General features: G+C 29.6%; 1 protein-coding gene across 1 annotated transcript; it reads left to right on the plus strand.

The window, feature by feature from the left end:
• Nucleotides 1-364: 364 nt before the first annotated feature.
• On the plus strand, nt 365-3,596 carry LOC110618422 (ACT domain-containing protein ACR8). Its single transcript, XM_021761555.2, has 7 exons — nt 365-832; nt 1,325-1,370; nt 1,498-1,612; nt 1,746-1,813; nt 1,912-2,478; nt 2,589-2,693; nt 2,787-3,596. Exons 1-7 carry the CDS (start codon nt 765-767, stop codon nt 3,150-3,152), a joined length of 1,335 nt encoding a protein of 444 aa, XP_021617247.1. The 5' UTR covers nt 365-764; the 3' UTR covers nt 3,153-3,596.
• The last annotated feature ends 10,933 nt before the right edge of the window (nt 3,597-14,529 follow it).

Below are 14,529 nucleotides of genomic sequence, written 5' to 3' on the forward strand. Positions count from 1 at the left end.
CAAAACGATTTTTTATAGATAATTTTTTTAAAAAATAATAAAATAAAAGTTTCCACATGCCCATAAGTGGAATGCACAAAGGCAAGTAAAATGAAGACGTGGCATCTCAGCTGGACATAAGAGCAGCTCTGATTGGGGATCGAGTGACACCTTGCAAAAATGATACGGTTGACCTTCAGTTAAGGAGCAGGCAGGCGTTACGCACGCTATGTGACCCGTTTTATGATAAATTGATCATAGGCGTGGTTCGGTTTCGACATTCTAATTAAAATAGTAATAAATTATTATTAAAAAAAACATAAAGGGAAAAAATATAATAATCACAAAAAATATATTGGAAATATATAAGGCGAGAGGCACAGAGGCAATTCAGTCAAGAACAAGGCGTGCTTTGCGCTTGAGAGAGTTGTGAGAGAAAATCGTCACTTTCGAGAGAGAAAGGGAGAAGGAGAGAAAACAAAATAAGAGAAAGAAAGGAAGTTGAGTTTGGTGGGGGTTGTTAATGGCGATTTTGACGAAGGGGAAACAAAAGTGAGAGTTTTGAGAAAATCTGGCATTTCGTTTTGTTTGATAACAGCTCATAAGGGATCGTTAATTTTCTTGGATTTTCTCGGTGTTTGGCCTTGTTGGGTCTTTGAATACCTCGTCGTTTAGTTTTGTGGGCTGTTAAAATACGAACACTTGCTGGAATTAGAAAGCAAGACTCTCTATTTTTTAAGCATTCAGGGTGTTGAAATTCAACCAAGGAAAGCAAGAGAAGCTTTATGGAAATGGAGTGGAGCGCTTGTTTGGATGAGTATGAAAAGCTTGTTATAAGGATGAACACTCCCAGGTTTGCTTTTTTTTTTTTCTTTTCATCTTGTCAAGCTTTTAGTTTTCACATTCTTGTGATTCCTGGTTCTGTTTCTGCTCTTTAATGGTGATCACCAAGCATTTATTTCTGATTCTGGCCCTTTCCCTCTTTTCATTTTTTTGGGAGTTAATGGGTTTTAAGAATTTTTGTCTGGAAAACTTAAAATTTCTGACACCAAAATCTCTGCTTTCCGTTATCCAGAAATAGCTTACTTAACCCAAGTGATTCTTAGATCTCTTTTTAATCAAAATATGTTTTTTCTGTGCCTAATTATGCATTTAACTCTGTAAATTTCACAATAATTTTGTTTTTAATAAAAAATTTTTACTGGTGTTTGATTTTCCAGAAGCTTAACAAATCTTAAACACTTTTTCAATGATCTGTGTTAAGTAATTTGCTTTGCTCTTAACTTCAAATTTAATTATAATATAAAACTAATTCCTCTGACTTGACCTTTCTCTGATTTTTCAGGGTCGTCATCGACAATGCCGTTTGCCCCACTGCGACTCTTGTCAAGGTAACCCTTCCACGAAACCACAAGAAACCCACTAATCAGATTTCAATGAAGTGTCTAAAAATTGACTAAACATACATTTATTTATTTCCTTATAATAATCGTTTTAAAACTTTTCTTGGTCTTGCAGGTTGACAGTGCCAGGAAACATGGAATTTTGCTTGAGGCTGTTCAGGTTCTCACGGATCTGAACCTTTCAATTAAAAAAGCTTACATTTCTTCCGATGGAAGGTGGTTCATGGATGGTAAGCAATTCATTAAAATACCAACTTAAAAAAAAGTTTCCTTGCTAAAATTTTCAACAGTTCTTGCACCCATTAGCGCTTTCTTTGAGAGTTACATTAATAAATTTTCTGGGTATGTTTTCCTCTGTTGCAGTTTTTCATGTAACTGATGTAAATGGAAATAAATTGACAGACGAGAGCGTTATCAATTACATTGAGCAGGTATTTATTATCACTTCCAAGCAATTTACTTTAGTTTGTAATAATAAAAATGTTTGTTTTTCCCAAGTCTAAACTGTTTCATGTTTTGTACATTGCAGTCACTTGGTACCATTCATTATGGAAGAACACTTGATTTTAATGGATTAACAGCATTGGAACTAACAGGCACAGACAGGGTTGGCCTTCTCTCAGAGGTCTTTGCTGTGCTGGCTGACCTGCAATGTGATGTGGTAGATGCTAAAGTTTGGACTCACAATGGCCGAATTGCTTCATTCATTCTTGTAAAGGACTGCAATTCAGGGTCCCCAATTGAGGATTCACAACAAATTGATAGAATTGAGGCTCGCTTAAGAAATGTTCTTAAGGGGGATAATGACATTAGGAGTGCCAAAACATCAGTTTCTATGGCCGTCACACATACAGAGAGAAGACTGCATCAGATGATGTTTGCTGATAGGGATTACGAACGAAAGCCTATTTTGAGGCTAAGTGCCGATTCTCCTGTGGTTACAGTTCAGAATTGGGTGGAGAGAGGTTATTCAGTTGTTAATGTTCAGTGCAAGGATAGAATGAAACTTATGTTTGATGTTGTTTGTACATTGACAGACATGGAATATGTTGTATTCCATGCCACAATCAACACAGTTGGGAGTAGAGCATATCTGGTGCGTTTTCATTAATCAATTATCTTAAGTTTTGTTTCTATTGTGGATGGAACTGGCAAACTTGAGTTTCCTGGCTTGTTTATTCACTTTGTTTTCTGATTTTGTTTCAGGAGTTCTACATTAAACACACTGATGGAACCCCAATTAGTTCTGAGCCGGAAAGGCAGCGTGTAATCCAGTGTTTGCAAGCTGCAGTTGAGAGAAGAGCATCTGAGGTAATGCTTCCAAACCCATGTCATATTCTTAGTCTGATTATGCACTTGTTGGCTTACATTGCCAACTTTAATAGGAATCTTTTCTATTTACAGGGTGTGAGGCTAGAGTTATGCACCCCAGATAGACAGGGACTTTTAGCAGATGTGACAAGAACGTTTAGAGAGAATGGTCTCAACGTGACACGAGCCGAAATTTCCACCTCCAGAGACATGGCTGTAAACGTATTCTACGTAACAGATGTAATTGGTAATCCTGCAGATTCTAAGATAATTGACTCTGTTCGACAAAAAATCGGATTGAGTAACTTGAAAGTGAAGGAATTGCCACCATTGGTATACCACCAAGAAGCAGAAAGGGAAAGGCAGGAGGTAGGAGTTGCTGGGACAGTGTTGTTATCATTAGGTAGCTTAGTGAGAAGGAATCTATACAATTTGGGATTGATCAGATCATATTCTTAAAGTGAATCATTAAAGGCAAAATGGGTTGAGATTTGTTGATGAACAGGTCTTTTGAGGTGGACATTATTCTTTGCTTCAGGCTTGGGGTAGTGTTGTACATATGGGCTACAAGTGTCAGAATTTGGTTATAGTAGCCATTAGTAGTAGCTGGTCATAGTTTGGTTTGGTTGGCTGAATAGATACAGTGATGGGAGTAGGATTGTAAATATATTCATATTATAAAGAAAAATATGATTGGTTTGAAGGGAAGATCTGAAATTGGAGATGGATAGAGAGTAGGAGGGTGTTGGTGGATGCTTGTGATCTAAAATATTTAGTTTGTTTGCTGGGAGAAAGAAAAGAAAATTAGATCTTGATATACAGCACACATTGTACATAACTACCTAATATATTAGCTTTAATGGTTGACTTGATTATTCTTTACAATCATTTTTATTTAAAATACCCACCAACCCTTCTCTCTCTCTCTCTCTCCCTCTTCTCTAGAGATGAAGGAATCTAGTGTTATGGGGACATGAAGGTCCTACATTAATGGATTGAAAAAGGATCAAATTGCAAGATGGGTCTGCTTCTAGATGCCATCTTTAAACTTTGATCATAGCTCACCATGATCAAACTTTGAACATGGATGGATATGAAAATGATAAATCAAAACCAAAATCAAATTATTATTTTTGAATATGTTAATTTATATGAATGTGAAAGAAGACTCCACAAACTTCTTGAAGGATTGCTGAAGAATGTGAATAGAGTAATTGCAAAGTTGAAAATGGGAAGGGCTGGGGCCTTGGCATGCACCGACCGCCGACCTAAGTTTCATTCTTCTTTTGATTAAGTCTGTCTAATTATGCATTACATAACTTCTTTGAGCAGCAACTAGAAAATTTGACAACGACCTTTGTAGCTTGATGGCTAATAACATCAAACTTGATTTGATTCGAGAAAAATTGTTTTTTTTTATTATATTTTTTTATATATTATTTAATATCCAAAATTTACTATTTTAATCAATTTCAATTTAAATTTAAATTGAACATATTTAAAAACTAAAATAGTCTTTTTCAAGACTTAAAATTATTTTATATTCTTGAAATTTAGATTTCTTATTAAAAAGGGAAAGACTCAATGTAATCAAATGAAGTTTTTCTTTTCATAGAAATGGAATTCAAACCTATTGGTATTAGAGCGAATGTTAGAATACAGTAAAAATAAATTTAGTATTTTTATTAACCAAATTTAAATTTTAAAAATATTTTAAAAATTATATAAGAAAAAACAATTTTTTAGCAAGTGTGCAAACGGAACCGAGGCATTGAGAGCGCGTAAATGTGAGGTTGAAGAAGACAACAGTTAACAAAATTTGAAAGACGGTGAATCCGGCGGTAAACGCGGGTGGGTGAGCTGGCAACAGGTAAAAAGAGAACCCTGTGACACTCACGTGACTTCTGAATGGCTCGGCTTTTCACATCTTGCCTTCTATCTTCTCAGCCCTCAGCTCATTTTGTCGTCTAGACTCAGATCACATGCTTCCTTGGCTTTGCTTTGGGCACAAACACTTTTACCTTTTTTGTTTTTTTGTTTTTTTAATCGTACGCACACATTCTAGGATGTTAATGAAGGGGCCAGCCAGCCAGCAGCCAGCAGCCAGCTCAAGCAATGCACTGTAATTAAAGCAGAATAATGCAAAAACGCCCATCCTCCATACCCATTAAGCATTTGTTCCAATGGAACTTTTTCTATAGTCAGCTCCTATCACTATGAGTTACCTGTAAACAATGTTGTTCCAATTGATTTATCTTTTATTAATTATCTATAAAGCTCAAGAATCCAACAAAGCAACTGCTAAGGTAACGAGACTTGCTTGTTTCCTATTGTAAGAATTATAAAAGCAATTGCAAGAATCTGTCTTTAATTTATATTATGATGGGGTTATCTGGTTTCCCCACAACTTTGATGTGGAAAATGTATTGGAAAGGTAAGGTATTTGAATCTCACAAAGCAATACCCATCTTTAAAGCAGATTCCAGCCTACCTACCTTTGCCAAATTTAAACTACATATTTGTTTATGTATAATAATAAAGTTGATATTGAGTTGTAATTGTCTTTTAAGTATATTATTATTATGCATGCTTTTTAATCATTCATCTTATTCTTTGATGACTTCTTCCCCAAATACATGTGTCATTTTGCTGCTCTTTTTGTATAAATAGATGTCTAGAGTGATTAGCTGGAGCTGTTAGAAACAATTTTTTATGATCTGGATGGTTTTCAATCCTCTTTTATCTTTATCTAATTAAGTTAAACATAGATCAAGTATTTTTATTGTGAGATTTATTATTTAGTCTTTGGGTATTACCGTTATTAACAAGTCAGTTTCTGCATTTTTAAAAATCTATTAAAACATTCTTATATTTTCTCTCCGTCAACGAAATAATCTTTTCGTCCTCTATTCCATTAAAAATAAATAAAAGATTAGAGAGAAAATTTTTAAAATCCATTTTTACTCTCAAATAAAATCTCTTATTTAATACTTAGATATTATTATTAAAAAGTAAGTATCTATATTTTCAAAAATATATTAAAATATTTTTATTTTTTCTCATATCTGTTAAAACATTCTTATTGTTTCTTTCCGTCAATAAAATAGTCTCTCCTTCTTCTTCTCCTCCTAAAAAAAAAAAGAAGAAAAAGAAGAAGATGATGGTGAAGGAGAAAAAAAAGAAGAAGAAGACGATGATGAAGAGAAGAAGAAGAAAAAAGGAGAAGAAGAAGATGATGAAGAAGAAGAAAAAGAATAAGAAGAAAAATCACCTCTTTCTCGTCTTTTTCTTCCTCCTCTTTTTCTTCCTAAAAGAAAAAGAAGAAAAAAAAAAAATCAAAGTCGAAAGAGAAAAAGAAGAACCAAAGAAGAAGAGGAGAAAAAATTGATGAAAAAGAAGGAAAAAAGGAAGAAAAAAAAGGTGGGTAATTTAGTTTTTCACTATATTTTGAACAATATAAATAAATAGAATGACTATTTTATTGACGGAAAGAAAAAATAATAACACTTTAATAGATTTCTGAAAATATAGAAACTGACTTGTTAATAATGATAATACTCGGAAATTAAATTATAAATCTTCTGTTTTTTTATTTTGTTGTTGTGGCTTTAGACTTATTTTCTATACTGTTTGTTTATCTTGAATAATATCGCTTAGTCTGATTTAAAAATAGCCGCCGCTCATAAACTTTAAAGTTTTAAATAGGTACCCTAGCAACCTGCTCAGACCCAGTATTAGATTTTGTTTATCTTGAGTATGATTGGGTTTGATATTGGGTCTAACTATTACCAGGACTTTGTTCAGTCCAAATTATAAAATGTGTAGAAAAGTGAAGACCCATCTGCCATCATAGGCTATCATGTTCATACATCTAGGATGGAACTTGGGCTATGTTTATTGGTTATTGTTTACAAAACCAAGACCATAAAGCCCAAAAACAAAGGCTGCAAAAATATATAAACCTAGACTCTTGGATGAGAGCTGAAAAAGAGCTTTTTTTTTTTTTAAAGAAAAAAAACACATTTTAGATATTGAAGAAATCAGTTTGGAAATTATTCTTTTTGTTATTAATATATTGATTTAAAAAGATGCACCCTATTCTGGAAATAATAAAAATAATTAAACTAATAGTAATTTCTACCTATATTCCTGATGGCAAGGGAAGCATGGATGAGTAATTATTTCCAAAGATAATTACCTTTATAGTGTAAATAATTAAACCATTAAAGATAAAGGGATAAGAGTTGAAATGATGCACCCACAGATTTAGTCCGGTAGTAAGTGTATCCGAATAAATTTAAGATATCTCAAGTTCTACTCTCCAATTTTTAATTTTTATTATAAAAAAAATTATATATATATATCATTAATTATATCGAATTGCAAAATAATGAACTTTTTTAGGCTATGTTTACTTGGAGTAATTTAGTAACAGAAGTTAGTTTTCGGAAAGTATGAAATATTATCTTGTTTGGTTGTCATGATCCTATAATTTCTCGGAAAGTTGGTATGTATTACTTTCCCTTTATAAGAAAAGTAAATTCCCCTCCCCAACTCAAGTAACTTCAAGTTATTTTTCTTATTTTTTGTATTTTTTTTTATGTTTTTTATAATTAAGTATTTAGGTGAAAGTTAATAGAAAATTAAAGAATATGTTTATTGATAGATATTAATGTGTGAAAAATTTCATGATGTAATTTTGTTTAGGTTATATATATTAAAATAAAAAAAGAAATTAATTAAATTAAATATAAATATTTTTTTATATTCTATGATAATTTTTATTATTATCACAAATAAATTATATATTAATTATTATGTGAGTTGAGTGTTTACATTTTAAAATTTTGAGTATTTGGTCAATATATAATTTTCTGTATTTATTTAAATATTATATTTTAAATACCATACATATATTTGGAGTGGGGATATTTATGTTATTTTCATAGTCTGAGGATATTTATGTCATTTGTGTAGTCACGCTCTATTTACTTTATGAGAATTTAACATACCAACTAAACACTTTCAAATTATAATTTCTAGAAAATAATTTCTTTTATATTATATTTCTCAAGAAATTAACTTCCCATTTTGAACCAAATCTCTAAAATCTACTTAGTTATTAGATGTATTTTTGGGTTATGGACTTTTTTTTTTTATTATAATTTCAGAGTTGAAGGTTAAATTAATGGGTATAATCCTTAATTTTAATGAAAAAAAAAATTATAATTTGATGAGTTACAATACTCTCTCCTTTTTTTATTAAATTTCATAATTTTATTGTGATTTTAATATAAATAATTAATTTTTATTTAAAATTTGATTTAAAATAAATTTTTTAGCAGAAAATAGAAAAAAAGAGAGATTGAATTATAAGATTTTCTGACTCTAGGTTATAGCTTTATCCAAAACTGTAACACAGGGCGACGGATAAACTTTATAATTTGAATTTTTTAATTGTAATCCTAATTTTTCCAGCTCTAGCTGTATAGAGGATAATCAATTTCAGACTAAAATAAATATATTAGGATTGGGATAACGTAAGAATAGTATACTTTATTTTAAATTATGAATATTTATCTTTTTATTGGAAAAAAATTTATATAAAAAGCTGTCCAAAGATTAACTTAGACATCATATATTTTTCTCTATTTTTATCCTCTTTGGTATTCTGTCACTTCCTAGCCGCTCTCTTCTTTTTATATTTTCTTTAGTTCTTTACAATTTTATTATGACCCCCTCTTCTTATCTTTTCTTTAGTTCTTTGCCATTTTATTATAACTTCTTCTTTTTCTATTTTTTTTTACTTCTTTGGAACTTTATTATACCTTTTAGAAACTAAACAATTCTTTTGAGGTTTATTTAAGTTGTAAAATTATATTCTTAACTTCTTTTCATCTTATTTATATTTTAGGGAAAATTACTTTTTAGTCCCTGAGATTTAACGTAATTAACACTTCTGTCCCTCTATTTTGGCGATCCAACACTTAAGTCCCTCACTTTCACTTCCGTCCAAATTCGTAGTCCTTCCGTCCAAAATAGCCGTTTGGGACACGTGAATTGACAAAATTAACCCTCTTCCTTCTTTGTGGACCACTCGAGGCGAAAATGAGTGCCGATCGCTAGCGGATGCATGACTGATCTGTCTGCAGCATGCTCGCCCGGTGATACTTGCCTGACTGCAACGGCCGCGACATGGACATGGAGCACGTCAGTCCCCACGTTCGTAGAGGTCGAGATTGAGATGGTCTCGGTTTGGGCTTTCGTCGTGAGCTGTCATCAACAAGGTGAGGTCCGAGTTGGCTCAGCGCCGACAGAGGCGCAATCGTTGCTCGATCCGCCGGTTTAGGGGCTGTCGACCGACATTGCACGGACGGCATACACAGTGGTAGCAGGATGAACCTAGCAGCCTCGACGTCGCCAGGGAGGAAGTTGCTGTGTGAATCGGCGATTTGAGGAAGACCGAAGCAACCTCTCGTGAGCTATCGACGATGAAGGCAGCCAGAGATGGTTCGTAGCGCCGACGGTGGAGCAATCGTTGCACGAACTGCTGGAACTCGGGCTGGCGGCAGCATTTGGCGATCATCGGGCGTACGGCGTGAGAGGGGCAACGGCGAGAGCATCTTCTCAAGGTAGAAGATGGAGTCGCTAGCCAAATTTAATTTTATAATTTATTGTTAAAATTATTTTTTTAATATGATTAGAAATTTAAATAAAATTATTTTATTTATAAATTATTTTCATTTACACTTCTTCTTTCTTCTTCTTCCTTTTTCCTTTTCTTCTTCTTCTGCAACTTTCTTCTTCTTCTGCAACTGGAGAAATGCAATTGGAAAAAACATGAAAGAGAAAAACAAAAAGGAATTTCACATTTAAGAGAAGGGTATTTCTGGAAAAAATTATCATCTCTCGCTTTTGACTCTTTGACTAAACGGATTAAATGGACGGAAGGACTACGAATTTGGACGGAAGAAAAAGTGAGAGACTTAAGTGTTGGGTCGCCAAAATAGAGGGACAGAAGTGTTAATTACGTTAAACCTCAGGGACTAAAAAGTAATTTTCCCTATATTTTATATTAATTTATATTTTTTAGAAACACCACAACCTATTGAATGAAAAGAGACTATTGAATTTTTTAAACAAACAACATATTGCTAATTAATCAAATTAAATCCCTAATTGTTTAATTGAATTAATAATAAATAGCAATTAGTATATTCGTTTATATTAAAAAATTAATAGATTTGATTTAAATAATTCGCGTGTTATTATTAATCAAATTTATATTATTTTTTTAAAAAAAATATTTAACTAATTAAATCTATAGATCTGTTGTGATTATTAGTTAACTAGAAATTAATTTAAGTGTGAAATAAATTAATTTAATATAATAAATAATAAAATAAATTATTTTTCTAATCAATAGTCAACTGTCAAACTCTTAATTTGATCACCTTCCGCTGAATTTTAATCTAACTATTTGTTTCACCATCTTAATTACATTGTTTTCTTCTTTAAAGTTTTTTACTTGTTCAAAGTAAAATTAATTTATTCAAACAAAAATTGTCTTCTCTCTTCTTATTTTAAAATTTTTTATTCAACTAATCATTTAAATTGAATAGATAAATTCTCGTCTCTTCTTATTTTAAATTATTTTTTTATTCAATTAATCATTTAAATTAAATAGAGTTAAGATATCTGTCCACGGGTTCGATACTTACTTTCCTATTTATAATTTTTTTTAAATTAAATAAAAAAATAAAATTTAATGGATAGATTTAATATCCGTCAACACTTTTAAATCGAAATAAATCCTTTATATATTGAGTGAGGTTGTGTTTAGATTCATAAAATTAGAATTTGAAACCAGAATATTTACTTTGGCTATTAAAAAGAATTTTGAATTTTAAATGTTAATATTTAATAATTTGTTTGTTATGTTGAATATTAATTTCAAATAATATATTTTTCTTTGTTATTTTAAATCCTCATCTTTTAAAGGTTTAAAATTGATATTGGATTTCTAAAAAAAAAAATTTTGGATTTGACTGGAATTCATATTTAATAATTTGTTTGTTATGTTGAATATGAATTTCAAATAATATATTTATCTTGTTATTTTAAATCTTCATCTTTTAAGGGTTTAAAATTGATATTGAATTGCTAAAAAAAAAAATCTTTGAATTTGATTGGAATTTATATTTTTTAAAAACTTTTGCAAACAATGAATTTATGTATGTAAAGTTGCCACGGAGAGAATGAGAGAATAAAAACGATAACAAATAAATTTGGTATGGTCTTTGGCTTCCGAATAATGAATGTATTTATGTATATAAAGTCACCATTAAGAGAAAGAAAGAACTAAAAAGACTAACAAAGAAATTTAGTGCTTATTGATAACGGTCTTCGTTTCTGAATAATGGATGTCCGATTAAGTTTTATATTTTTCTTTTTTTTTTGATTTTTTGATTTTAATTTTTTAATATTTATTTAATTATTGTTATGGTTTGATATAAATATGGTCGGATTTTAAATTTTATTCATATTATGGAGTTATAGGGGATAGTTGAATATGGGCATCGAAACTTAGAGTTAACTTCTGAAGGTGGCTCTATGGTTATGTTAAGACTGAAAATACCATTAACTAATCTCTTTTCTGCGATTGTTCGTACAAATTCATTACGACTCCTTTAAATGCTTGACTGGTTTTTTGGTTGAATAGCTGAAATGAGATATAGGTCCTTGTTGACTCAGACTATTTGAGTAAATTTCTGTTTTATGTTTGCTTCTTCCTTCTAGTACTGTTTTGATTTGCAATTGTGGATTTTATTTTGGATGCTCGCGGTTGTGCTTGTGATGTTGATTGAGTGGTATCTTGTTGGTGGGACAATTACGGTGTCAATACGGTGCGTTAGTCGATGGACGATCAATGCATTCACAGTTTTAGAGTTCTATTTGGAGTATGCGTGGGACTTGAGCTGGTTTCATATGGGTTAGACTTTAATTTAGGTTTACAGTATTTTATCAATTGGGTCATTGTTCTGACTCATTTTCTTTAATTTTTTAATACAAAATCCTCAGGTATGAAAAATTATTCATTGATATTTCTTTTTAAAAAGAATAAGATTATCAGTGGGCACTAAAAAAGATACACAGTGCTTATCATCTATTTCCTAGATCTAAATAAATATTTGAAATTTGAAATTTAATTTTATTAACATTAAATAAATAAAAAATAACATTTCATCATTAAAGAGAAAAAAAATGTTTTTTTTTTCCTCTCAAAAAGACTGAAAATGGCAATAAAAGGAATTAGATGGAGAGCTGCACAAGCATGATTCTTGTCTTGTCGATGTCCTATAATCCAAAAATTAAACCCTAATAACAAAAATATTTTCCATGTGAAATTGACCCTTACCAGCTGCTAAAACAAAGAAAAGAATCAAAAGCTTGGTTTTCTATGGATTTCCTTACACTCACTCCAAGATCTAACCTAGATATTATCAACAATTCATTTGACCATTCTTTTTATTTCAACAAATCTTGACCATGCTTTTCATTTCTACCCATATTCTCATTTGCCTTACTTAACTAAGGCTGTGTTTGGATCACAAGAGAAACAAATTTTGGAAGGAATTTTCCTCTTTTTTATATTCATTTTCTTTTCTATTCAAAGGGTATCTACATAATTACTTATTTTAATTATTTGTATAAGGGCAAAAAGGTACTTTCATGTTAAAAAATATACATTTTTATATTAATTTTTCCCCTTCAAAATTATTCCTAAACAGGTGGATATGCAAACAAAAAGATATTAAATATTTTTCTTTTCCTTCACTATTAAGTTTTTTGAATTTATTTTTATTTTAAAATCACTCAATTTATATTATTGAAATTAAAATTAAAATAAAATATTAAAATTTTCAAAAGATTAAATAATTTAATATTTATAGTACATAATTTTTTTAATTAATTAATTGTTTTTATAATAAACTATTTAGCATTTTGTTTTTAAACATATTCATAATAAAATAATATTAAGCCGGCAATTAAGAAAAAAGAATTGTGATCAAGTTGCAAAAAGCCATAAAAACAGGTTAATTTTCTCTTTAATTAAAATAAAATAAAGAGAAATTGAAAATTCCATCTTCTCGAGATTCCATTTTTTGAAATGGACATGCAATGAACACCACTAACTTCAAGTGGTAATTTCTTTTTTAATATTTAAGCATTTTTCAAATATTATTCCAGTTTTCTCCATCCCCATTATATTAATTAATTATTAAAAAAATAAGTTTGATTACCGACCAAAAATAAAATAAAATTTTATATAGCATGCGAAAATTTAAAAATATACATTGAATTCATCACCATATAATAAAATAAAATAATTATATATTCAAAAGAAATTTAATAATTATTTGTTCTTATCTAAAATTTTATTTTTTTAATGTATTTATCTAACCCATGTTCAGAAAAAGATGCCTTTTTAAGTTTTTATGATATTATAGCTGAGGTTAATGCATTTAATGGTCAATTGCTTTGTGGTCCCTATTAAAATATTAAATTCATTATATCATTTCCATTAATTTCTTATTTTATTTATTATGAAAAATGACTTTAAAGATTAGGTGGGAAATAAATAATTGTCACAAATAGACTTATTAGAAAACTCCCCTCCTAAAAATAATATTAAAAAAATAACTTTCTAGAGAAGGCTTCAAGTTTTCCTATATCAGCCAATCCAAGGGTTCATAAATTCTCAACTCAATTTCTTTTTCTCTTTTTATTTTAATTAATTTACAATTCACAACTTCCATTCATTTAGTTTAAAATTTATTATTCATAACAAAAAATATACAAAAATTTAAAAAGTAAAATATGATATCTCTCAAACTTACTCAAATGTAATTATCACCGTACTATATTTGATTGTAAATTTATTAAATTTTCTTAAAAAATAATATAAAGACAACTTAATTTAATTTATCGATTAAAGTAATATGAAGTGATTAAGTAATAATCATTTAATTGTATTATAAAAATTAAATAATATTTTTTTTAAAAAAAATAAAATTATTTTTAAAATATAAAAAATAATTTATTTATTTTTTATTTTTTAAAATATAAAAAATAAGTGAAAACTTGAATTTAAGTCTCACCCAACTAATTTTGAAATATTTAACTTAATAGTAAAAATGAGATAACTAGTTTTTATTACATAATCTATGAGTTAAATCAGCAAATGGTTGAATCTGATGTCAATTACAATTTGGTTCCCCAGTTAGAATCAACACAAAAAGAAAATGAGGACAAAGGAAGATTCTTAACAGTCTATTCATCCATTAAGGAAGCTTAGCTTCATTCTTAGCTAAATAGCCATTGGATTTCTCATCTACATGCCTATTCCCTGTCTTCACTTTCCATTTGGCAATAGCAGGGTGGAATCATTGTTATTTCATGGAAAATAGCATTTTTCAAAAATAAATTTATGTTCAAACCCTAAAATTAGAGACTAATAAATTAGAGACTAATAAATTCTTAAACTTTATTTATTTATTTATTTAATTTTAGGTTTTGAGCCAATTTCTTCATGGCTTGGCAAACCTGATTTTACTTGCCATTCACTCAAATATTTATTTTAAAAAGGGAAAACTATAATTAAAATGATGACAATAATACCACTTTGTCCACTTTCTTTATATATAAAAAAAGAAAAAAAAAATAGAGAAAATAAAAAAAGAGCAAGTATAGAAAATCCTCCACCACTTTCACTATTATTTAATGCATATTTTCATCAGATTCCTACCAAAACAAAAAAATATCTATATTTTAA

The sequence above is a fragment of the Manihot esculenta genome, chromosome 1, assembly GCF_001659605.2.
Source record: "Manihot esculenta cultivar AM560-2 chromosome 1, M.esculenta_v8, whole genome shotgun sequence".
In the NCBI taxonomy this organism is placed as follows: Eukaryota; Viridiplantae; Streptophyta; class Magnoliopsida; order Malpighiales; family Euphorbiaceae; genus Manihot; species Manihot esculenta.